Source organism: Vanessa cardui, chromosome 25 (genome assembly GCF_905220365.1).
Source record: "Vanessa cardui chromosome 25, ilVanCard2.1, whole genome shotgun sequence".
Classification (NCBI taxonomy): Eukaryota; Metazoa; Arthropoda; class Insecta; order Lepidoptera; family Nymphalidae; genus Vanessa; species Vanessa cardui.
Window position 1 is genome coordinate 3,033,716 of NC_061147.1, and position 25,375 is coordinate 3,059,090.

The 25,375-nt window shown below is 33.9% G+C and overlaps 1 protein-coding gene across 3 annotated transcripts in view; it reads left to right on the plus strand.

The window, feature by feature from the left end:
- Positions 1-25,032, plus strand: part of LOC124540486 — a 681,189-nt gene extending 656,157 nt beyond the window's left edge. For all 3 annotated transcript variants that reach the window (XM_047118099.1, XM_047118100.1, XM_047118101.1), the window contains 5 exons: positions 6,886-7,021; positions 20,559-20,698; positions 21,093-21,193; positions 21,636-21,740; positions 21,965-25,032. In XM_047118099.1, coding sequence (XP_046974055.1) covers positions 6,886-7,021; positions 20,559-20,698; positions 21,093-21,193; positions 21,636-21,740; positions 21,965-24,481 — 2,999 coding nt within the window. In that variant the 3' untranslated portion in view covers positions 24,482-25,032. The remainder of the gene's footprint in view (positions 1-6,885; positions 7,022-20,558; positions 20,699-21,092; positions 21,194-21,635; positions 21,741-21,964) is intronic.
- Positions 25,033-25,375: the final 343 nt, after the last annotated feature.

Sequence of the window (25,375 nt, forward strand, 5' to 3'; positions counted from 1 at the left end):
GCAAGGTTGGTGTCCACTTGCGTTTGTATCCTCAATTCTCTATTCTTGGCTAGTATTTTGGACATGGAATGCCATCACAACCAACAACAGAAAAAAATGTAAAAGCGTTATTTATGTACAGTATTGCAGATACGACGTTCTTCCACGATCATGACGATTTAGTTGTGGCAATGAAACTACTTACGAAAGTAACTCTACCATACAGACCGTCTGTCAAACTCAAAATATACTTTATTCGAGTAGGCATACGAATTTGATGAAATTTGCCATCCAGCATAATTGAAATTTAAGGATTACATTGGTTGCTATTTCATGCTTAACCTTAATTTGTGCGAAGCCTCTGGCGACAGCTATTTAATTATAAAAAAAAATTATATAATATTATAAGCTACACAAGTTTATTCACAAAAAACTAGCTCATCAATATTTCATAACAGCGTTGTTCTGAAGACATTCGGGGCGTCCTGAGAGGACGGCTCATATTTACTTAGGTCTTGAAGTCACTAATAATTCATGTCATCTACTCAGTGAACCAAATAGTTCACGAATATTTCATTAGACCGTAGTTACGCGTCCCGATAAAAAGTGTCCCGGAATGTGAACTAAGCGCTGTAAATACTATGATCATTGTTATATTATTATCATTACACAGTATAAAACAAAGTCGTTTACCGCTGTATGTGTCTATGTAAGCTTAGATCTTTAAAATTGCGCAACGGATTTTGATGCGGTTTTTTTAATAGATAGAGTGATTCGAAAGGAAGGTTTTTGTATATCATACATGGATAATATAGTAAAGAAACACTGATAATTTTAGTTTCTAATGTGATGTCGTAAATATACAAAATCTGTAGTATATTTGCCGGGACTGGTCGCTTATAATGAATAGAAAATAATAATGCAATCTATTTATGTATTAATTTCGTCACGTGCCTACAATAAATGACACTTAATAAATATCCCGATAAGTTATTTAATAATTATGTAATAAACAATGTCCCGGTTTTTTGTTTCGCTATAAAATGTCAGTCCCGCTTTTTCCCGTCCCGCTTTTCCCGTCCCGCATTTGCAACCCTAACTTCAAGGTTACAGCGAATTTGCATTTGTGAATCTTGTCAAGTATTTTACTCGTGAAACATCATTCGTCTTTTAATATTAATATGGCATGCTCAGTTATTCAAATTATTTTTATAAACTTATTAAATATTATCTTATTTAAATATACCGAAATATTGACTTTGGAAAAAAGTCGAATATATGTCTGACGCCTTTAAGGTCAAACAGCTGAAATTTATTATGAAGCAAGTTAAAATCCCCAGGATTTCATTTTGTCTGTCTGTTTGTTCCGGCTAATCTCTGGAACGGCTGGACCGATTTTGATATTACTTTTACAGGCAAGAAGCTGATGTAATAAGGAGTAATTAGGTTCAACCGCATATAGCTGATAAACTGACCTATTACTGTAATTTGTAGTGAATATTTATTTATATCGAATAACTATATTAACTGTTAATAGAAAGTGAAATTTCTTTTCATCACGTTGAAACATTGGCGTGTCTAATGTTGTCTCGTTCTTTCTTATACAATTCGTATAGCTTTGTCCTTGTCGGTTGATAGTATCGCACAAGGAAAGCATCTTAAAGAACCGTTACATTGGTACGACTGTTCCGCGCGGTCACACTCTTTTTTATTACTGCTGTGATTATAAATAAATAGTAAAAACTATTATTAATTATATGGACAGTATATAATCTGACCTTTTAAACACACGGACGCAGACACGGGCAAAAAGCAGTTATCAATAAATAGGCTATCTAATACAAAAAGTTCTTTCCAAATCACCCTTATAGATATTTTGTATGCAGTTTTGTAAATGAAAATTTAAAAGTACATTAGTAAAAAAGGCATATTATTCAATACAAGATTACGTAGATAATAAAACGTGGAGCTAATACTTGTTGAATTAGGCGGCATATATTACTGGGGCAATACTGATGCTAAATATACTACAGCATTTATTTATTAACGACATCACATTACAAACTTCTAAAATTGTCCGTGTTTCTTATTATATTGTACATGTATTATATACAAAAACCTTCCTCTTTAATCACTCTATCTATTGAAAAAATCCGCATCAAAATCCGTTGCGTAGTTTTAAATATTTAAGCATACAAAGGGACATAGGGACAGAGAAAGCGACTCTGTTTTATACTATGTAGTGATATATAATACATAAGGTTTCGGTACCTTTAATCTTTCGTATTATTGAAGCAACGTTAGCATGATACAACTTCATAAACACAACTCACATTACTCAGAAGAATACGGTATGATTCATGATTGAAGTGTTCCGGAGAAACGGTGCGGGTTCGACGCGGTGCAATGCAAATTAATTAAGAAACAACGTAACATATGCTTATATTGTAACTGGGTTAAGTCATTATTGTTAGTCTATAGTGACTCTATAGTGACGTCATCACGGTACAAAAACACACACATACACGGTACAAAAAAAGGTTTTTTAATTATGGAATAATTGATGAGTCGATGGTACCTACTACAACAAATTTAAATATAGGCTAACAGTTGTGTTTGTTGTGTGTTGGTCATGTGTTAGGCAAACAAGTGGCCTATGTCATTTGTTGGATGTCAAATTTGCCTTATACCAAAAATATCATCATATTCGGATCGGCAGTTCGGTCGTGAAAAAGCCACAGACAGACAGAGCTACTTACACATTTATAATCTTAGTATTAGATATTTTAATTTTATTCAAGAGATATCTTATCATTGAAATTATTATTTGTAAGATAATATACAAAACCACAATGCTATGATTGATTCATCATTGCGGTGACTCAGTAGAATGCGCAAGCACATAGGGACCGTTGAATCACCAATAGCTTTAACTGTTTTTTTTTGTTACGATAATTTGATGAATGGTAGGTTTTTTAGGAATAATGAAGGTTTGAAATTGTTTGATTATTTCATTGTATTGTGCGGTTTAATTTGGTAGAATTCCTTTTAAATGAGTATTTTATACCTATAATCGAGTCGAGATGGCCCAGTGGTCAGAACGCGTGCATCTTAACCGATGATCGCGAGTTCAAACCTGCCTGGACCACTGATTAATTATTCATGTGCTTAATTTGTTTATAATACATCTCGTGCTCGGCGGTGAAGAAACATATCGTGAGGAAAACCTACATGTGTCTAATTTCAAAGAAATTCTGCCACAAGTTTATTGGACCAACCCGCATTGGAACAGCGTGGTGGAATATGTTCCGAACCTTCTTTTTAAAAGCAGTAGGAGGCCTATATTACTCATGTTACCACTGACCTTAAGAACTATTGATGGAAATTACAACAAAACAGTTACCATGGCAACAAAAGGCAGAAATAAATAAATGTAGTCTAAGAGGCGACTGTTAAAACCCTTAATAAAACAGTTGATCGATCGCTTTTAAAGGCAGTGATATTCCGACGTTTTGCTTTATTATTTACAGGAAAACCGTTTTAGCTATTCGCTTCTAGACTTCAATGAAATTCAATTAAGGCGGCAATGCCTTTTAAGTTGAATGACATAATTCCATTTATTAATAAGTATTTTATATTCACAGCTTTTTGAACTTTCTATTTCAATATATTATATAACGTTCTTTATATTTAGGTATTTTAAATTGTTGAGTATTTTTATAATTATATTCCGATTTAGTTTATAGTTCGTAATATTTTTACTATCGGACTTTGCAGTATAATTAAAAAAAAAACAACTTAATTATCCGTACAGTTAATGATGTGTTTTATAAGACTGCAGGTAGGTAGGTTTGAATTCCATTAAAATGTTGAAGATTTCGGTACCATAATTCTTACTTGTTATAATATTAGGAAGTTGAGAATGTTACATACGCGTGACGTAAAATTTGGATGGTCCCGCAGCTGATATCTTCTGTCCTTTCAGATAGCCGTTATAAGAGTGAGATAGCGGATACACCTAGGCTATTTTACTCACTTGTACACTTAAACCTCTCACTTCCGAAATTTCTTTTCTTCACTGTTAAGCATTTTAATGTCACTTGAGAGTTCATCGATAAATGCACGTCATTTTATATATAACTAGCTGTCGCCCGCGGCCTCGCTCGTTAGGTGTTGGTTGTCATGTGTTAGGCAAAGTAGTCTATGTCGTTTCTTGGAATTCAAGTTTGCTTCACACCAAATCTCATCAAAATCAGTTCAGCGGTTTGGTAGTGAAAGAGCGACAGTCAAACAGACGAATAGTTACTTTCATATTTATAATATTAATATAGATCACGACTTGTATACTTTTCAGCAAAATCAAATATATATTTAAGTAATTACACATCATTAAGTCAGATACAGGTTCAAATAGGAATAAAGTAATAAATACAAATCACGACAGCTCAGAACGTCGGTACTGTTAACACCGATTGCTCGTCGAAATGCAATTCCGATTCGCGGGGCGTTACTTCTCCGAACTGTTGATTTACGTTAATTATGAGTCTAGAAATTAACACAACACGATTTCTGTAATGACTTACGGTTTCTGTCCCACTTTTTTATCTGAGAAACTCTAAGTAGCTTGGAATTCGTGTGGCCAACTTATTAATGAAAAATGTAATTTATATTTATTCAACGAACAAAATAACGTTATTTATTAAGATAGTCTCATGGACTATGTTTATAGTTGTATGACTTTTTATTTATAAGTTGGATTCACAACGCTGGTTTGATGTTTACTTCAACTATGTTTTTTTTTATATTAAATTAAACTTATTTAACTCCATAGTTGGAGCCTACTGAGGTCATAGTTATTACTAAGCCTAGCCATAATGATAAGGCTGTTTGTAAAGGTAGAGTCATCACAAAAATATATTTTTTTTATCATAACGATTTAACGGCGCCATATTAAATAGCATTTCCTAATAAGTTAAAGAAAACAACGAAAATTACAACTCAAACGAAATGAAATCGTAACGGTAATATTGAATGCAATATAAATAATATGAGAAAGTATAATAAAAAAAAAAATCTTCAATTTGCTCGCACCAAATTGTGTTATGAGGAAAACTCCGTTATTTATTGTTTCTCGTCTTAAGAATGGATCAAAAACCTAACCTATTATAAATGAGAAAGTACGTTTATTCGTTTCACGTCTTGACTTCTAAACCGTCGTGAAATTTAGTTCTTACAAAACGAGCAGAAGAAGATATAGGGTAATTTACATGTTATAAATATAACGGTATGTATCGTTACAAATAACGTTATTTAGAGGCTTTTGTTTTTAAATCTTTACTTAATTTAAAATCATTGTTAAGTGATAAGAAACAATAGAATATTTTAAGGAAAACTCAGTAATATTATACGGCCTAAAAATCATAAAAAAATATAATTAAAATAACGGCAAATCTCTTTGTAAATAACTAATTTTGTAACGTTAATAGCATGATATTGAGATCACCCATCGAAATGTAATTAAGGTAGAAAAAAGTAAATTATTCAGAGTAAAACAATGATTTGCGTCACAAACAATTCTAGGCTCAATCGTGTTGACATAAGAGCTAAATTCGAATGAAATTAAAACACTAACGCTACACAAAGATTAGGATGCTGTCGCATTAAGCAAACGGAAATTAAATTATCTTTGTGAACAAAAACTACGTTACAAAATTAGTTACGGTGATATTGGACGTTCTATTAATTCTACTGATGGATATTTCAAAAAATAACGTAATAAAATCTTAGAACTACAAAAAGTTGAACTTAAGGAAATAACATGATTATTTAATTAAATTATCTATTGTATTTAAAACCAAAACAGGCTGTGTTCGGTTGATTTTATAAACCAATGCAAGTAACGTTGTAATGCAACGTTCCTTTGTAACGTAAGTGCTATAGTATATTTACACTTTTGTTGGTAAATAAGTAGCCTATGTCTTTTTTTGGATTTCAACTTTGATTCACACAAAATTCCATCTAATTCGGTTCATTGGTTTGGTCGTGAAAGATCGACGGACAGACGGAGAGAGATAGTTTCACATTTATAATATTAGTGTAGACGAATAGATTGTACTGAATGCTAATAAATAAATAGTCTCAATGAAAACTAAATCTTCAAAATTTTAAAAGAGTTAAACAACTGATTGTAATAATAAAGGTAAACGTTAAAGAGTTAGATATTCTTGCTAAATTATCTTTCGCATTGTATATCTTATCATGCTTTGAAACACAGTCCTTATTTCGGACTAAACTACAAGTAGGTCGTTGAACAAAGCGACTACTAGCTCCGTAACGAAATACTATTTGACCTTAAGTTTTAACAATGGTCTTTATCGTTTCACTGAACCCCGAATTTGATAACTCGTGAGAAATATAATATGATATGTTCCGTATATTTGCGTGCTTGCATTTATCGTTTTTTGTTTATAAAATAAAGTTCTAGGAACGAAACCGGGCCCTGGTCTTTGTTGTTACATGTTAATTTGAAGTTTGTTTTGAGAATTTGAAAATGGAATCTGTAATTGAGTTCTTATACTACAAAAAAATATATGTTTGCCTTTTTGTAATACTTTAGTTTATTATGTAGTAGATTTGTATTTTTAGTGTTATCAAGAGCCGACATAAGGACCATTTAGTCCCATGTGATTAATTCGTTTTTTTTTTTAAATGTTCCATGATATAGTTTAGGACAGAAGGATACTTTCAAGAGGAGCTCTTAGTCCACCAGTGGGACATTTAGACCTGTGACTTTTGACTTGTTAATCAATTTTGGTTTCTTCATGTAATGACAATGACCTTCTTTTTATCTATAGAGCCTATTTAATGTGTGAAAAGATTACCTAATGGTATTTTTTTTTGTTATAGCGGACCCTTTGCCCGGCAAGCACGTACCACTTGAGAGCTATGAGAGCGAGCTGGAGCGAGAACACGCGCTGCCGACGTCCGTCCCCAACGCTGACATACTCAAGACTAACAGCAATCCAACCTATCACAAGCCCAGGTAAGCTCGGTGTTCCAATTTTAAATGCAGATGTAAATTTGTTTCTTATCGATACAAATGATTTCATATTTGTGGCCAGTTGTTATTTATCGTTCTGACTCATTGTTATTATATTAAAAACAATAAATAGACCTAAGAGTTAAAAAATAATGACATAATTATCCATTTCAAAAAGGTCGAATGTGCCATATAAATTATTTGAGTATAATTCCTTTTTTATATTAATTAAAATCAGTGATTGTTCAGGTTTGAAATTTCATGCTTCCGGGGCATCACGGCTCATATTTAGGACACTTCCAAGTATTGTTCAAGTTCTGCGTCACAAAGAGTAGTTCGCGTAATGGCCTGTAATGTAATTTTGTAAAGAAATTAAATCATTACCGTAAATTCTAGTTAGTGCTCTCTTAAAGTTAAATATCGTTCACGAGGCGTAAAAGTTTGATCCCTTCCGACTAGTTTAATCCGTTTCGACGTAAAAACGGACTATTCCCTGCTCGGCTTGCGGATTTAAATTTTGATGCGATTTTGTTTAAAGTTTTGAAATGATCGCAATAAATCTGACATGTTTTGTATACAAAATTTATTTGAATTTTATTTTTATAAATGCTCAACTTTTAAACGATTATTTTCTATGAGACATTTTTAATAATATAAATAGTTCAATAACGCGATATTATTAACAATTAAGATGTAATTTATTCGATTTCACGCTTGATAAGCAGTATTGTAATCCTTTTTGTTTGTAACGTAATGGAATTATTTTGTAACCTGTTCAAAAATATCTGTCTTAAGTTTTTTTCAAATCTGAAAGATTTTAGCGTTATAAAAAAAACCAAATGAATTCTATAGATGTATACGATAATACGTCTGATAATGATACATAATACATATTTAATTCAATAAACATCAGAGAATAAAAGTTCACTCGAATCGATGAAAGTTTCAGTTAAAAACAAACAAAAGTCAAAGAAGCGTAAAGGGAATACACCGAGACTCGTTTCAACGATTGGCAACGATAACTGTTAATTGTTTTATCGAATTAAATCATTTGAAAGTGAAACTGAAATCGAGTTATGGGGCAATTCGATTTATTTGCCATAAAGTTAGCGGAATTAAAGTCGTTTAATCGAATTGTTTTTTAATCTGTTAAACGTATTATGTCATTATAAAATACGTGAAGTTTTTTCTTTTAATTGTAAACTTTATTGTTTTATAGACTAGTGACTATTTTAGTGTTGCCATTGTGACTATAATTTCGGAGAATCGTATTCATGACATTTAAGTTTGTAGTTCATTATCATACAGCAAAATCGTTATGAATGTCGATGACGTCATAAAGCTACTATTGTCCGTACCTACTCGTACCTGTCATTTATATAATTAGAAAAATTTCACGATAGTAAAAAGTCGAAAAGGGGAAACACCTTCTGTGTCAAAACAATTGCCCACTATAATAATTGTTAATCGTTAGTCGTACGGTTATTGTTTTAACGACTCCATTCGATAGTGAAACTGCAATCGAGTCTAACTCGAATTCAATTTCTTCGCAGTTAGGCTGGATAAATATATTGTAACGGCTTAAAAAAACTGTTCGATTTTTAAACCATTTTTTTTTTCGATGAAATAATTGCCCAATACTTAGCTTTTTTTTACAACATAGTATACTACCATTCAGCCATATTGAACGCTGAGTGACTCACCTTTGCCTGTTGACACTGGATCTGTTTACATATTAACGTCGTCACCACGACACTACTATGTTATAATTACCCTGGGTCACTATGTTAATAAGACTAGACAAATTTGAATTTGGAACACATGATAATTGGCTGATAATTTTTTTCTAAGATAAACTTTCATACAGACCTCGTCAGTTACCTTGTATACCTATTTTCAAGGGACCATATTATAATTGACTTCCAAGATAGTAAATAATAAACTCTATGTATATATGATTAGGGATCAAAATAACGTATCAAGATATAATGTGTAGAAATGAACCCACGCAATTATTTTGAACGGGGGAAATATTTTATTGTGCCTTTATATTTTTTTAAACAAATAGATTAAATGAGAAGCTTCGAATATGTTTTAAATAGATTAATTAATTTAGGATATTCTCTATGGTATATAATGGTATTCTGTTTTTATTATTTCGCTCCGTTTGGGTAGGTACCTATCAATCATCAGACCTACCGCCAAGCTAGCTAGCAATACTTTAGGAAATAATGGTCGATTTTACTTATAGGGCCAATGTCAACCCCAATTGCACCTACCTATCAATAAAAAAAAAAATGTTGACAAAAATACATAAAAAATATTATTCATCGTATCATCGTACGCCATTTTATAAATTTATAACAACGATTTTGATGAAACTCTTCATAATAATAACAATGAGTTGTAGATGTTCCAGTTTCCTAAAACATTCCACATCCTCATTGAATAAAAAGGCGTTATCATTCTCGTTCAATCATTCATTATATCAATCACGGCAAGTTCGGCAATATCGAACGCTCTGCATTGTTTAAAATACTTTTTTTTGCGAGTTGAATGAATATTTTTCCATCGTAACAATTCTTAATACTCGAAATATCATTCGTTCATTGATCGAGTTCTTTAAATTAATTAACTGCTTATTATCGAACATTCGAGAAGTTTAACAAGTGAATCGGATCAAAAATATATTCATTATTTTTTATAATTATATATTTATATGTTATTGTATTTATTTATTCGTTAATTGGTTAATTATTTATATCGTCAAGGAATGTTTTGATTATATTTATATAATTAATTAATTAAGAGGTTTCGATATTTTTAAATAATATCGTAGTCATACAGATATGCTATATCTATGCTGTATTATCTGTCTGTATGTTCGCGCTATTCTTCAAAAATACTGAGCGGATTTTCATGCGATTTTCACAACAATACAGAGGGAGTTTTATAATTTTTGAAGGTTTTTGTGTAAATAAGTTGAAATAGAACGACAATTGTTAAATATGTCGGAAAATATATAAATAAATATATATATATATATATACATATATATATATATATATATATATATATATAAAATCGTATCTTTCCGTGCGAAGCCGGGACAGGCCGTTAGTACCTATATAAAATAATAACAAAAGTAAAACCATCCAAAACTTTCTCATTTATAGTTTTAGTAAGATGAATGAATAAATAATATAAATTTATATTTGATATTAAAATCATATTAACTGTGGTTTGTATGAAGCAATTGCGGTTAGGTTAATTAAAATCGCTTCGTTGGACTCGAACCGGTAATACTATTTGATATTACAGTGGAGTTTCTAATACTATATTTATATATGACTTTATATATCATCTTTTTTATGGTATAAGTTGGCGGACGAGCATATGTGCCACCTGATGGTAAGTGGTCACCCATAGACAATGACGATGTAAGAAATATTAACTATTCCTTACATCGTTAATGTGCCACCAACCTTGGGAACTAAGATGTTACGTCCCTTGTGCCTGTAGTTACACTGGGTCACTCGCCCTTCAAACCGGAACACAACAATACTGAGTACTCTTATTTGGCGGTAGAATAACTGATGAGTGGGAGGTACCTACCCAGAAGGGCTTGCACAAAGCCCTATCACCAAGTAAATCTGTCTGAATCTAGATACCTCAGTGGCGATAACCTCGATCTGAAAATTGTGAGTTCAATCCCGGGCAATAACTATTAGAAGTACTCAATTGCCAAGTGTTTAATTTGTGTTTATAATTAAACACAATTATTGTCTCTAGCCAAAATGGCTCAGTGGTTATAACGTGTGCATCTTAACCGATGATTGTGGGTTCAAACATAGTCACCATCTTCATTCAATACGCGTTCGGCTGCGAAGTGGTGGTAGCTTTACTTAATATATTTATTAAATGACGATTCAAAAGTGCTTGTAAGTATTTGAATAAAGTTTATTTTGATTTTGAGTGGAATATTTGGAGAGTGTTAATGTATTATATCTAGAAACATAGTTACCAATATATGAGGGAAACATTGTGTGTTTGTCTTTGTGGATGAGTTCTCGAAAAGACGTCCATAGTTCCGTTAAAAAAATCGTGACGATGGTACAAGTGTAATTCATATCGTGACCACTTTACTTTCATTGGTAGCGATTATGCAAATAATATTGCACATCGCGGCACGACCCACGATGCCGTGGCGAGCCGTCGTGGCGGAACGTTGCTTAATTAAAAAACTATGCAAATATGAAAGTAATCCCCTCGGGAAGGGATTACGTAAGTCGTCGTTACTCGGATTTGTGATTCTTGATTTGCATTTTTTTTCTTTTGTTTTCGCTTTTAATTCTCGACAAAGTTATCAATACGTATAGTACGACACAAATTAGATGTAGCATCGGAAAATGAAATGGAATGAAAATAAAACCGATTACTGTCGATTTACACAACCAATAGAAATAGCTCCCTATCGCGCCATTCGACGCTATTTGTCGCTATAGATTCACGCGTCAGAGAAAGCAAGTGCATGTAAATCGACGCGTCAAATTGACGAATATATTAGGTCATATGATATTACAAGTTATTACATTTGTGCAAAGATCATATTCGCATGAGAAATAAATATTGATAATTTGTAATGGCGTACTTAATTCGGATGTGATCGGTTTTACGAATTTTGCCGATGCGACATCTAAGTTGTGTCGTACTGTACGTTGGTTTCATTTAATTCAATAACACTTCATATATTAGAGGAACTTTGCTTTCAGCTGTAATTTATGTTCTTTACATTTATTGAAAAATGTAAATTACATTTTAAATTAATTATAAACAAATATACTGGAATACCTAGTAAAAACTACTCTCATTATTGAAAACTGCGTAGGCGTTACCCGATTTAAATAAGAATAAAATATTAAAAATTTAAAAATAGAATGGAATCCTACGCCCTTATTTTTAATTAATATTATATTTTTTAATTAAAAATAATATGTTGCCTTTGCTGAATAACGTACATTATATAAGGTATATTTTTTTATTAATTCTGAAACGAAAGGATTAAAGATACTGATAGAATAATTCACGAAAGTGCGTGTGATTATTGTACTATTGTTTTTTTTTTTTAATAACGGAATCGCATGTCCCACGGTATTATGCCAGTGCATGCAATTGTACTGTGTTTAATATTTTTTTTTGTAATCAATACCGGAGCAAAGGCTCTTCATTATTCTGCCAGATATTTCCATGAAAATGCGTACGATACGTACAGCAAGCGTGTCATAGAATACGAACGGAAACGAATGAAAAATTTTAAAAGCCGTTCGTTATGACGGAATTTTAAATTATATTCACGGAAAATAAATTTAATTTAACATTAATTTTTGACAGGTGACGACGAAAAGCATCTTTAATTTACTTTTTTTTTTTTAATTTGCACACGGTATTGAAAACTTCTTCCTCAAATATAAATTATCATAAAACATAAATCATGTATATACGAGTACCTCGTTATCATTTTCTCTCTCTTTCAGTCTTCTTTATTAGAATGGGAGGACAATATCGGGATCAGTGCGCACTTAGCATTAGCTTCGAGACAGACACACTTAAATAATATGCGCAAACAAATATAATTCGTCTTATCACTTACAATGTTTTGATATCTAGATAGTGTCGTACTACAACATAAGTGAAACAAACTAGCAAACTTGATCTTGGTGTGCGTGACAGTTACGTTAAACACTCGTCATTATACTAGTGTGCGTGAACTGGCCTATTATGGCTTTCTTTTTGATTAGTTACCTTTGACAGTCTATGTAGACATATAAATAGCTAGTAGTCGCCCGTAACTTCGATCGCTTTTGAGGGTATGTCATATGCTAGGCAAAAAAGTAGCCTATGTCCTATCTTGGAGTTCAAGTTTCATAGCAAGTTTGGTTCAAATTTGGTTCAGCGGTTTGGTTGAGAGAGCGACAGATAGTCAAACAGACTAGAGTTACTTTCACATTTATAATATTAATATAGATGAAAGTAATAATTATGAATCGTTCGTATAAATCGTTGGATTCTTGGATCGTCGAGTGGACAGTTTCAAATCCGTCTAGAGATTGAAATGAAAAATGTCTCGTCTTCAAAGTAAATAAATCTCTGAATTATAACTCGGTATAAATTATGAGCGTTATTTAATTTATTATTTCATTGCGCATTTATTAAAAAAAAAATACAGTTACTATAATCACTATGTATGAATAAGTCATGTGCTATCTATACTTCTACACTAATATTATAAATGTACTTTACTTGGTCATAGGGCTTTGTGAAAGCCCGACTGGGTAGGTACCACCCACTCATCAGTTATTCTACCGCCAAATAACAGTACTCAGTATTGTTGTGTTTGAAGGCTGAGAGAGGCAGTGTAACTACAGGCACAAGGGGCATAACGTCTTAGTTCCCAAGGTTGGTGGCGCATTGACGATGTAAGGAATAGTTAATATTTCTTACAGCGTCATTGTCTATGGGTGTTGGTGACCACTTACCATCAGGTGGCCCATATGCTCGTCCGCCTACCTATAGGTAGGTTCATGTTATAACATAAAAAAAAATGTAACTGTCTGTATGTCTGTCGCTCTTTTACGACCAAACCAATGAAGCGAATTTAGTGTAATTTTGGTATGAAGCAAACTTGGAAGTCCAAGGACATGACAACCAACCCCATAAAATGCGAGCGAAGCCGAGAGTGACAACGAGTATACAATATATTTAATATTTCACGTCAATCAATACAGTACTTGACTCAAAAAATCATTTGCTAGATTTAATCAAAAAATACTAAGGAAATGAAGTTGAATAAATCGTTGTTAATAAATAAGAAGCAGTGCTTCGTTGTAGGCGACGATAAAAATAATTTCTTTATAAAGAAATCAAAACCCCATAGACCTCCGGGCAAGTGCCCCCTCTATATTTTAATGTGTTTATAATTCACCTCGTGTTCGACGGAAGTGAGAACATCGTGATGAAATCTCATATCAGATGATAGTATGATAATACGCGTTTAGTAACCCCGTCTTAAGTCCAAAGAGCTAATGCTAGTGTTTCAACGAGCTTCCCCTAGCAAATAGACTCTGGAGCGCCTCATGGTAGAATTGTCCAAATCCGCAAGGCCACCAACGTTGGCGCCAAGTTTTTTGCATCCTGTATACTGGGTTAAGACGGGTAGTAGGTAAAGAGTTATCAAAATGAACAAGTACGGTCAGCGTCATCTATTGACAGTAAGTTGTAACATCAAGAGTGCGCTTGTAGCATCATTAATTTTAAACCTTTGCGTGAAACTAAAAATGAAGTGTACGTGAAACTTACTTCAGTTTCATTCAAACAATTCAAACTTGCTTGAAATATCAAACTGCGCCACCATTTGTATGGTACAATAAAGAACAGAGATCTAAAATTAATTATAAATTTATTTATAATAAGGTTATCTAGTACTTTAACTTACGTTTGAACAAATGAAAAAAAGGATTTATCAATAAATGTAATCCCTGTCAGGTCTGTTTCTTTATAACACTATATATTAACGTACTACGCCAATTGTTCACGAATAAATTTGTAGCATCACAGCGGTTAGATTAATTAAATAAATTACATGTCATTTGAAAATATTTTAAATGACATTCGAATTTCGAAGTGTCGATAATTATTATTTTTGCGGTGATTATTTCATTATTGGGCCATTATGTTTTGACCATAGACTTAATAAATGGTAGACATGCTATTCTTACAAATCAATAAAAGTTACCTTACGTTTAGAGTAATAAGTGTTCTAAATTTATTGATATAATCGTAACTCTTAAATGGCTAAACAGATTTAGGTGTGTCAGACAATGTTAGAATTCTTACTCCATTCCAAATTACACTGGCTATAACTATAAAATTAAATGATTCTATAGTTCGCGGTAGTTCTTTTTTTAAGTATAACCCTGTTAAGTTAAAAAGTGGTATTAACATTGATTCTGCCTATCAGCTATTAAGCGATTCTCTCTTATCTTAACCTACATCTCAAACCGGATATTTACCGAAAGTATTCTTCAACGGTCCAACGCGACCATCATTAGTGTAACCGCTATTGTTTTCAACTAAGCCTGCATTCGACTGCACTCGTTCATTTGTTATATTGTAATCCAGACTTTGTATCGACGGTTTTAGGGTTCCGTTGTCAATTAAATGACCCAGCCGGAGGTTTGATTGTTCGTTAAACAAATACGCTCGGATGCCTGCATCGATTCTAATGAAATTTGATATCGTAGTCCTACGTAATACATACGTTGTTCGTTCGAAAATAATTTTAACGTATATAAAAAAGTATATTATGTAGATTTTTCATATAAGAAATAATTTTCGAAAGTTACATTCCTCAACAAAATTTAAATTTCGAACAACGCTAACGGATGAGGAATAAAAATAATTTGTTGAAGTCTAAATAATTTTATTAAATTATATTACTTGATAGTTGATACTAACGCCATCTAGCGGTGAGTAGTGTTAACATTTATATAATAATAGATGTATTAGTCACAATAATTATATTTTATTATTACAGCTTTAAATAATTATAGATACATATAGTGTAAATAAATATAAAAGATCAAATGCCTTGCAAAAGTAATCGTTGCTTAGCATATAAAAATCTAGTACCGCCATCTAGCGCCGAGTGGCGAAGTTATAAACTAAAGTTACCCATCCCATTGAAAAGGTACGTTCAATATTGTCTATACGCGAAACTAGTAGAGGAAAATATTTTCATTTCGAAATTTATTGTAACACGCTACAATACCGACGGTCATTGACCCGTAAAGTTATGCTGTTTACGAACTACTTGTCACATAGGTATGGAAACTTCTCGAAGTACTTTGGATTTTGTTTCACGACTCCCGAGACATTAATCAAGCCCTTCCATTATTTAGTATCTTTGTATGGAATTTATAAATTTCAAAATTGTATCCCTCTTGCGAAGAGTTATATTAAAGTTTATGTTCTTACGTATTCTTTGAATTTCGAATTGAAAATAAGGCTTGTTACACATTGACAGTATTTTTAATAAAAAAAAATAAGTCCTTTTTAAGAATCCCTTATTAATTTAATCATTCGAAATTTAAATTTGTAAGAAAATAAACGTATAAAGTATATGTTTCGAGCGACTTAACAGTTCATTGACGATTAAGCAACATCATATTAATATGTCAGCCTGTACACGCAACAACAAAAACAACAACAACAACAGCCTGTAAATTTCCCACTGCTGGACTAAAACCTCCTCTCCCTTTGAGAAGAAGGTTTGGGAACATTCACCACGCTGTTCTAAACGGGTTGGTGTAATGCACATGTGGCAGAATTTCTATTAAATTAAGAGATGCAGGTATCCTCACGACGTTTCCCTTCACCGTTGAGCACGAGATGAATTATAAACACAAATTAATCACATGACTATTCAGTGGTGCTTGCCTGATGCATGCGTTTTAACCTCTGAGCTTTTTAAATAATTTAGACTCATATTATTTTACATAGCGCCGGAAGAAGTATAACTTCATTTATATAAGTTTTATTTGAAAATTTTGCCGGAAATATGAGTAAAACTTTCTCTCTTCATAGAGTCATTACAAAATGATAACCTTATGATTAACAAACAAGTGCAAGCATGCGTTAACAACGAAAACAGCGGACCGTGAACGCATTGTAAAATTTTTACATGCGAACTGTACTTTGTATAGTTTTAATTAATTAATGAGTGAACGCATTCGGTTTTCATTCATTCCGTTCATTCAAAATTTTCACAATTACAATTTGATATTTTCGTTTGTTTTTAAACAAAGAAGACCTATATATAAAATCGTTTGTAAATATCAACGCACAGACAAACTAAGGATTTATAACTGCAATATTAAAAATAAATTAATTTAATTTTTATTTATAACAACGTGGACAAGACTTTATAAGGTGCTTTTCTCAAATAAAAATATTTAGATTAAGAAATCAAATAAACATACATAAATAAAAAATCAAAATAGCTTCCGTACGAATGACGACCGCGTGGGATGAGACATTTATTGTCCCTTATGATAAATATATGTTATTCTAAAAACGACTTTAATTATAATAACTTAGGGTTCTTTTTGATTTAATTTAATTTAAATTTCGAAACAAAAAGATGGTATTGTTGTACTAATCACGTTCTAAACAATATTTGTTACATAGTGAATCCGTAAATGATTTTAATTAAATATTGAGGATGAGCGAGGAGGGATGAAGGGGAAGATAGAAAGAGACATGGATGGAGTTTAAGGAGGGATAGATGAGAGATGACGAATTATATATGAGCTGAGATGGCCCAGTGGTAAAAAGGTCCACTTGTTAACAAAGGATTGCCCATTCAATTTTTGTTTATAATTCATATCGTGGAAAGGAAACTTGCATGTGTTTAATTTCAAAGATATTCTGCCACATGTGAATCCTACCTACCTAACCGCACCGGAGAAGCCTTCTCCTGAAAAAGAGGATGTCTTGGTTTCAGTGGGAAATTTACACGCTGTACAAGTTGTTGTTGAAAAATTATAGAATTTCAAATTTTGAACGATATGTATGTCTTTGATTTGAATTTAAAAAAAAAACTGTATAATTCAAAATTCGAATAAAGAATTAAATAGAATAGAGTATATTCGAATCGGTTTCGCAATAAATGGCCATTTGCAACGAATGAAATCTCTTTAATTCGAATTTTAAAAACAAAATTCAAATTAAGAATGGAATAAAGATAACAAATCGTACGCTTCGCATGCTCTAATATGTGTTGCCGCAACAAATAATAATATTTATAATACATTCCAACAGGATTCATTAAAATACGGTTAACGTGGTGAGAACGGCGAAATAGTACGATCGTTCGGGCACCACGCCAATTTTTAGTTCCCACACCGTTTATGAAAACCCACATCACCATATACAGATTATCGGTGAAGCGGTCGAGTTATACTGGTCGGCAACGGGTCACTGACATTTCGCTAAACTCGTACGCTGATGTGAAATCTGTTTCGTTACCATTTGTATGTGGAATCGTTCGATCTTGTTTAGATCGCGACTAGATTACCTAAATATTAATGCAAGTTTCGATGACCTCTATTATATATATTTGACGACCTCCGTGGTCGAGTGGTGTGTACACCGGTTTTCATAGGTACGCCACTCTGAGATCCCGGGTTCTATTCCCGGCCGAGTCGATGTAGATTACCATAAGTTTTCTATGTTGTCTTGGGTCTGGGTGTTGGTACCGTCGTTACTTCTGATTTTCCATAACACAAGTGCTTTAGCTACTTACATTGGGATCAGAGTAATGTATGTGATGTTGTCTCATATTTATATTTATTTATTTATATGTATGTATATTTTGCGGGCTTGTATATAAATTTGAACATCACCCAAAACTCGGTGTAAAGAACCAGCTAGATATAGCAAACTTTTCCAAAGTAATTCCAATTTTGTAATTTTTTTCCTTATAATTAGTGTTGATACCAAATATTGAATTAGTGTATTAATTTTCTTAAGCCTTGTGGATTCTGAGGGAATAGACACAATTTCCGGATGATCCCAATAAAAAAGAAAACAATTCTGTTAAGATTTGTAAAAGTTTAGACGATGGCATCAGGCATTAAAAAAAAGCCAGATGGAACGCGGCGAACATTATAGTGAAGCAACAAAACCGAATATGGAATTAAAAGCGAATACAAAATATCGAAGTGAAGTAATTAACATATTTTTAATTTGTCAATGATTAACAAAAAATTAAAGTTCTGTGGTCGCCTAGATTTAAATCCGCAATCATCGGTTACGATGTACGTGTTCTAACCGCTCAACCATCTCTGCTCTGTTATATATCTAACAATGAAAATATATACAATACAATTATAAGTACACTTACAACAACAGCCTATAAATTCCCACTTCTGCGCTAAAGGCCTCCTCTCCCTTTGAGGAGAAGGCTTGGAACATATTCCACCACCCTGTTCCAATGCGGGTTGGTGGAATACACATGTGGCAGAATTTCTATGAAATTTGTCACATTTAGGTTTCCTCACGATGTTTTCTTTCACCGCTGAGCACGAGAATTATAAAGACAAATTAAGCACATGAATCAGCGGTGCTTGCCTGGGTTTGAACCCGCAATCATCTGTTAAGATGCACGCGTTCTAACCACTGGGCCATCTCGACTCTATAAATATAATACTCGCTAAGCTTACTAAAAAATCTCACGAACCGACGGACATTTTTATAATATGTAAAGATTATGCTATCCGTTCACGATCAGGATTTCTCAAAAGTGTTAAAACTTTAGAATTCCGTACGTGTCGCTTCACACTAACCGCGGTATGCGAGCGTTTATTGAAAATTCGAGTTTGCATTCACTGCGACCGCGCAGATTTACGTTCGAACGTTTCATTGTTAGACCGAATATATTGCCGGCGATTTAGCGTTTATTGTTTATTATTTATTCCCTATATATTACGTTTGTGTGCGTTATCTATTGTGTGATAAATATCTTCGTATTTATCTCGGGATCTTTATCGTTTTTAACGCTTTGTAATGTTATTATTGGTTTAGAATATATTTAAATACTTGTTTGTTTTTGTTTAGTAGAGTGCACATAAATTTGGGTTAGCAAATTGTCGTTTTTCCAAACAGTAATTTTTTGTAAGACATTGTTTCCTGAGCCTCAGAAAGCAATTAAAGCCGTCAGTCCTGTACTTTTTCTTTATTGTATAGGTTGACGGACGAGCATATGGGCCACCTGATGGTAAGTGGCCACCATCACCCATAGACAATGACGCTGTAAGAAATATTAACTATTCCTTACATCGTCAATGTGCCACCAACCTTGGGAACTAAGATGTTATGTCCCTTGTGCCTGTAGTTACACTGGCTCACTCAACTTGATTTTCTTCTATCGTTCATTCGTTTGTGAATAATGGTTGGAAGTGTTTAGAATATCATCGAACCCCTATACGCGTTACAAAAAAAAGCTGACTGTGCGTCCAAATCTACTGTGTGTTTTATTTTAAAAATAGTTCAAGTACATTTATGACAGAAAATTAATTGAAATTATGAGGTTTTACATAAGCATTGAACTACTATATGAAATAAAATAGCAAAGATCTAAGAAAATCATCATATTTTAGACTTTTCCAATCTAGAACTAATTTTAAATCAGACTAAAATTGTTTTATTGGAAAATGATACTGTACTAAAAGAATTAGGGAATCAGATTTCGAGTTAATAGAAACTTACAGTATGGACTTTAATTGAGTTATTCCAGAGGTCTCACATGTCGGTCAGCACGCGAGTCCAAGTCATCAATTGACCTCACTCACCTTTTAGTGTCATATTACATTTGTATAAACTGGCATATAGACCAACAGATTTATGACTAGAATCAACCTGAACTAATGTTTCAATAGTTTGTCATTTAGTGGTGTGAACTTACATGAATGTTATTGTCCAGGCCTCCCGCCCACCACGGCGCGGCGCTGCTGGCAGGCGTCGGCGCGGTACCCTCGTACGCGCCGCCAGGCCGAGCTTTCTTCACTCCGCCTCTGCCGCCGGAGTACCGAAACCCGTTTGCTGATAAGCCAACACTTAGAGGTAATATAATGTTAAACTCCTCAGGTTCTATATTTTCAAGAATCTTTGGCATAAACCCTAACAAATGCTTATGACGTTATGACCAATTTGTATAACAATTAATGTACGTAGAACTTTTCGTTAATTATATTTATATTCCTTTTAATTTTGCTTTTATTATAGTAGTCATCTCACGCACACAAAGACTTCAATTCAATTGCGTTACTCACACTAATGCACACCGACAGTGTAGCGTGAATTTGAATTCGAAATTTAAAAACTTTTAACGTTCATTTTTGGTTATTTGTATTGATGTGAATTTGTTTCTGTACTTATATTTATTGTAGGTAAGAAATATCAAATTATATCTGACTAATAATAATAAATACTGTAAAGTAAATATTTTTACTTTCAGGCACGAACACAGATGGGAACAGTTACCTTAATCGGCGGCCCATCCCTCCTCCTTCCCTTGGGCCTGGGCATGAGCGCATTCCCATCAGACCACCAGGACAGGTAACAAGCTGTATATATTTTTAATATATAGTATTTATATAATAAGTAGCAAAATAGTCGTGATACTTTATAACAAGAGTAACTTATTTAAGAATGTATATTTATAATTTTTTCTATTATATTTTATATCTTGCTATTTTTTAGGAAAACTAAAATGTTTTTGATCACAAATATTTTATCGTAGATACTATAGGTGCATTAATAAGATTATTAGATGGATAGACGATTGTTGCGACAGTAATATCTACGATTTCCAAACCAGATGCGTTGAGAATTATGTATCGGCTATCGCGAAAAAGCTAAAACCTGCATGAGCAGCACGAAATAGTCCACCGGATGCCACTTTAAAACAATTCAACTCAAAGAAAATAAAACTAACGCCACAGACATGTCCAATTGCCTTTCCGAAATCCACTCAAATAGCAAATTTCCCAATTTTCAGGAAACGTCCTCCCCACAAGTGCCGGCGCCTCCGCCCGCACCGCCTTTGCCGCCAGTTGGACTGGAACCGCAGAAGAAAAAGGCCCTTAACACCCCCAGTCATAAGGTACACATTTCCCTAGCCCCTCGAAATCGTAACTATTGCCAACTATCACCAACTTGTCACGGAACAAGCTGAATGTAGTTTTAAAACAACGTTACAGCGACAGTATTTGTTTGAATTGAAAATCAATATCGTTCAATGCATAGTTACGGAACCACTTGTTGGTAATAATGATTTAAGGTTTCTCTTTTAATTTAATTCTAAAATAATTTTATTTTTGTTTCCAGCCGGAAGAATTAGACGGCGACAAGCATGGGTCGGATCAAGCAAATTTCACAGACTTTGTGCCGAATTCGCTCAACATCCCAACGATATCGAGGATCCTTTCCGGTTCCAATGGAAGGAAAGAGGATATCCCAGATGTTCTCCTCAGAACAGTCACCGCGAAACCCCAACACAATCAAGAGAAGACTTCAAAAAGTGACATATACGTCACAAAGGACGCTGGTGTTACACTCAGTGATTCCAATAGGGACACTTCAACGGAAGGCGTTTTAGCTGTACTAGACCCCGATATGAATAATTTAGATAGGCCACTTATTGTAGAACAGAACGGAGAAACGAACACGAGAAGGAATCTCCAATATGCGACAAACAAACAACCAGAACGCAACGATAGCAGAAAGGATTCGTTCACACCTGCGACGACAATCGGCTTCGAATTAAGCGATCCTGAAATGTCAACGGAGAGATATCACAATCTAGCAAACGTTAATTCAGATAAGAAAATACTTAAACACGATTCGAAGAACAACGGCCCAGTGCAAAGACTGGGCGTGACCTGGCCGGTCGCTTGGAACATACACATCTATGGAGCAGCCGTTATATTTACATTTCTCGCCGGGTATTCCATTTATTCGATAATATATTACAATAAATTCACTCATCTCTTCACCCAATACTATTTTATAATTCTACATTTGATATTGGTGTTTGTCTGTGTTCTGAGAATATTCTACATGTTGTATGATCCGTATAATATTAACAATTCACTGCCGGTTTTCACGAGCGAAATATTACTTCACGTTCCGGAGATATTCTTGAGTCTAGCGTTTGCGTCAACAATTCTGTTTCTTCTAACGAATAGCATTAATTTTAAGACTACATGCTGTGCGTTCCTCTACCGCCCCAGAACAATCATAATCGGCGGAGGTCTACATCTTTTGTCATGTATAATGTTGCATATCCTCGAAAATAGTAAAACGATTATTAGATCTCCACAGGGGGTCGAAAAAAGGGTACTAGGTCTAACTTGTCAAATTATATTTATCATGGTCTGCCTCACTATCGGGCTATGCTACCTATATGTGTATAAAATGCTTAAACAGATATTACAAAAGAAAAGTCACACATATATTCATGGTTTTCAAAATCTCCACCAAGCGATACACATTAACCTAGCTACGGCAATGCTGTTTATTTTGATGGCAACGCTTCAAATTTACGGCATAATTGGTATAAATCAAGTGAATATGACCAAATTTGATTGGTTACAATGGGGATATCAGTTTTCATTGCGACTGATCGAAATCAGCATAGTAGCTCTTATTTCCTGGGTAATAAGTCTTAAAGTAGGTGTAGTGACTTCTCTGCAACACGAGAAGGCTGACGGGCAGAAAATACCAGGACTAGGACTATTCCCCTGCACGGCAGGGTCTAGTAATGAACAGTTTGAATCAGACTTTCCTGCTATTTGCAATACAAATACAAATTTACATACGTATACTTTGAGAACGGGTAAGCCTATTTACGAAACCGCGGGCCATCATACAAACTTGCCAGACCAATGCTGCGGCCCAGTAGACCACCAGAGATTCCCATTAAATACGTTAGTCGGTAATTGCGATAACAATTCTGGCACGGAAAACTATTCTGGGCACAGTTCCATTGCAAACGCCGGCCATAGTAGTTCGACAGAGTCTAGCAATGCCACCTCTAGCCAAGGTGTTACCAATCATTTGATCAAACCTCATCCAAACATGGCCGGTTACAGCGGCATAGAGTCGGCCTCCGATGACCATTATTCCAACTGCGATCCCGCGATGCAGTCGTTACAAGGTGACGATCCATTGGACCACGAATACAACGTCATCCAATACGGTAGCAATAGTGACTTTATTCGAGATATCAAAAACCAAAACTACAACGGCGGTTCTAACCGCAGTTCCCATAACTTCAAACACATGTCCTACGATAGGGTATCGTCTAGAACGAATAGCAATCCGCGGAAAAAGCACCGAGCAAAGAATAAAAACGTCCAGAACTGCATGACGATGGGTTACGATCCTTCTATGAGTCATCATTACCACCAACCGCATATGCCAGACGAATATGGCAATTACAACGCCGAGAATGCCTCTTACCACGCATCCGGTATCCAAACCCTTAACCCGAACAGAAGCTACGAGGGTCCTTGTCCGCAGATAAGGAACTCACAGCGTCGCAATTCTCCCTCCACTTCGATGGTAAACTCGAGCGGTAGTCAGAAGCGCGGTAAAGGTAACGGTTTCCCGGACAGGCCGAAGTCTACTGACTTGTACGGTTTCTCCGAAGATCCTAATGAGAGGAACTACCATTGCGCTATGGGGACGCCCCAGCCAGCTCCCAGAAATTGTAGTTACGAAGCGTCGTATTCCCAGCCCCAGGATGAGATTAATCCGAACGAAACCGGTGCGAGTATGCTGGTAGCTCAGGACGGCTTTGTACGATTTAGACCTTTAGAAGATGGTCCTTCGCAAACCTGATTTACCATTAATCTGTCGTCTGTGGCAGATAACCTTAGCTTCTAATGTTCAAGGACATTCAACACGAGACCAGCTTATCGATGTTCATTTCATTGTATATTATAAATGTATAGTTAGATTAAACGGTATTTAAGTACCGTGTCGGCCTCTTGTAAATAGCTTTTATCATTTATTTTTAAGCCTCGTGTAATTATATAAGTTTTATAAACTCTCGAACGAGACAAACGCCATTATTTTTTTAATTTTTGATCATGATGAACGTTTTCGTTATTAAATAATGATGGTATCATTTTAAAATCATCGTATTATGCCGATGACAACTTAAAGGAATAATCATTAAGTGTTGCCATTTTATCAATATTATACTTATGTCTAAAACATTTCCATTTCAAATAGTTCTTTTTCTTTTTCATCTGAAAAAATGTAAACAAGAACGCACTACTTTAACTTATATTATTATTCAAAAACGTTGAATGATCTGTTTTAGACATAAGATATCTTAAGCTATCAGTTGTTGTAAAATGACAAATTAAATATATGTGATATCGAATAGAATTTTGTTTTTAATAAGTCTGTCCATAATTATTGTAAGGAATATATCAAATAATATAATTGTTTCTATAGACTTGCCAATTATTTGTAACTAGCAACATTGACACTTGAATAATATACGACGGTTCGTTCTTGGTAAGTTTATAGGCAAGTAGATTAATGTCCATTTAAAATACTGTTTTAAAAATAAACATTGAATTTTATATCAATAGATTTAGGAATGTTGTGTTTCCAGTCAATTTTACAGTGTTATAATTTTACGCATCATTATGACATCAATTCAAATGTCCTTATAAATATTGCCATATGCAAATACAGTATTTTCTATTTAGTGTTACCATA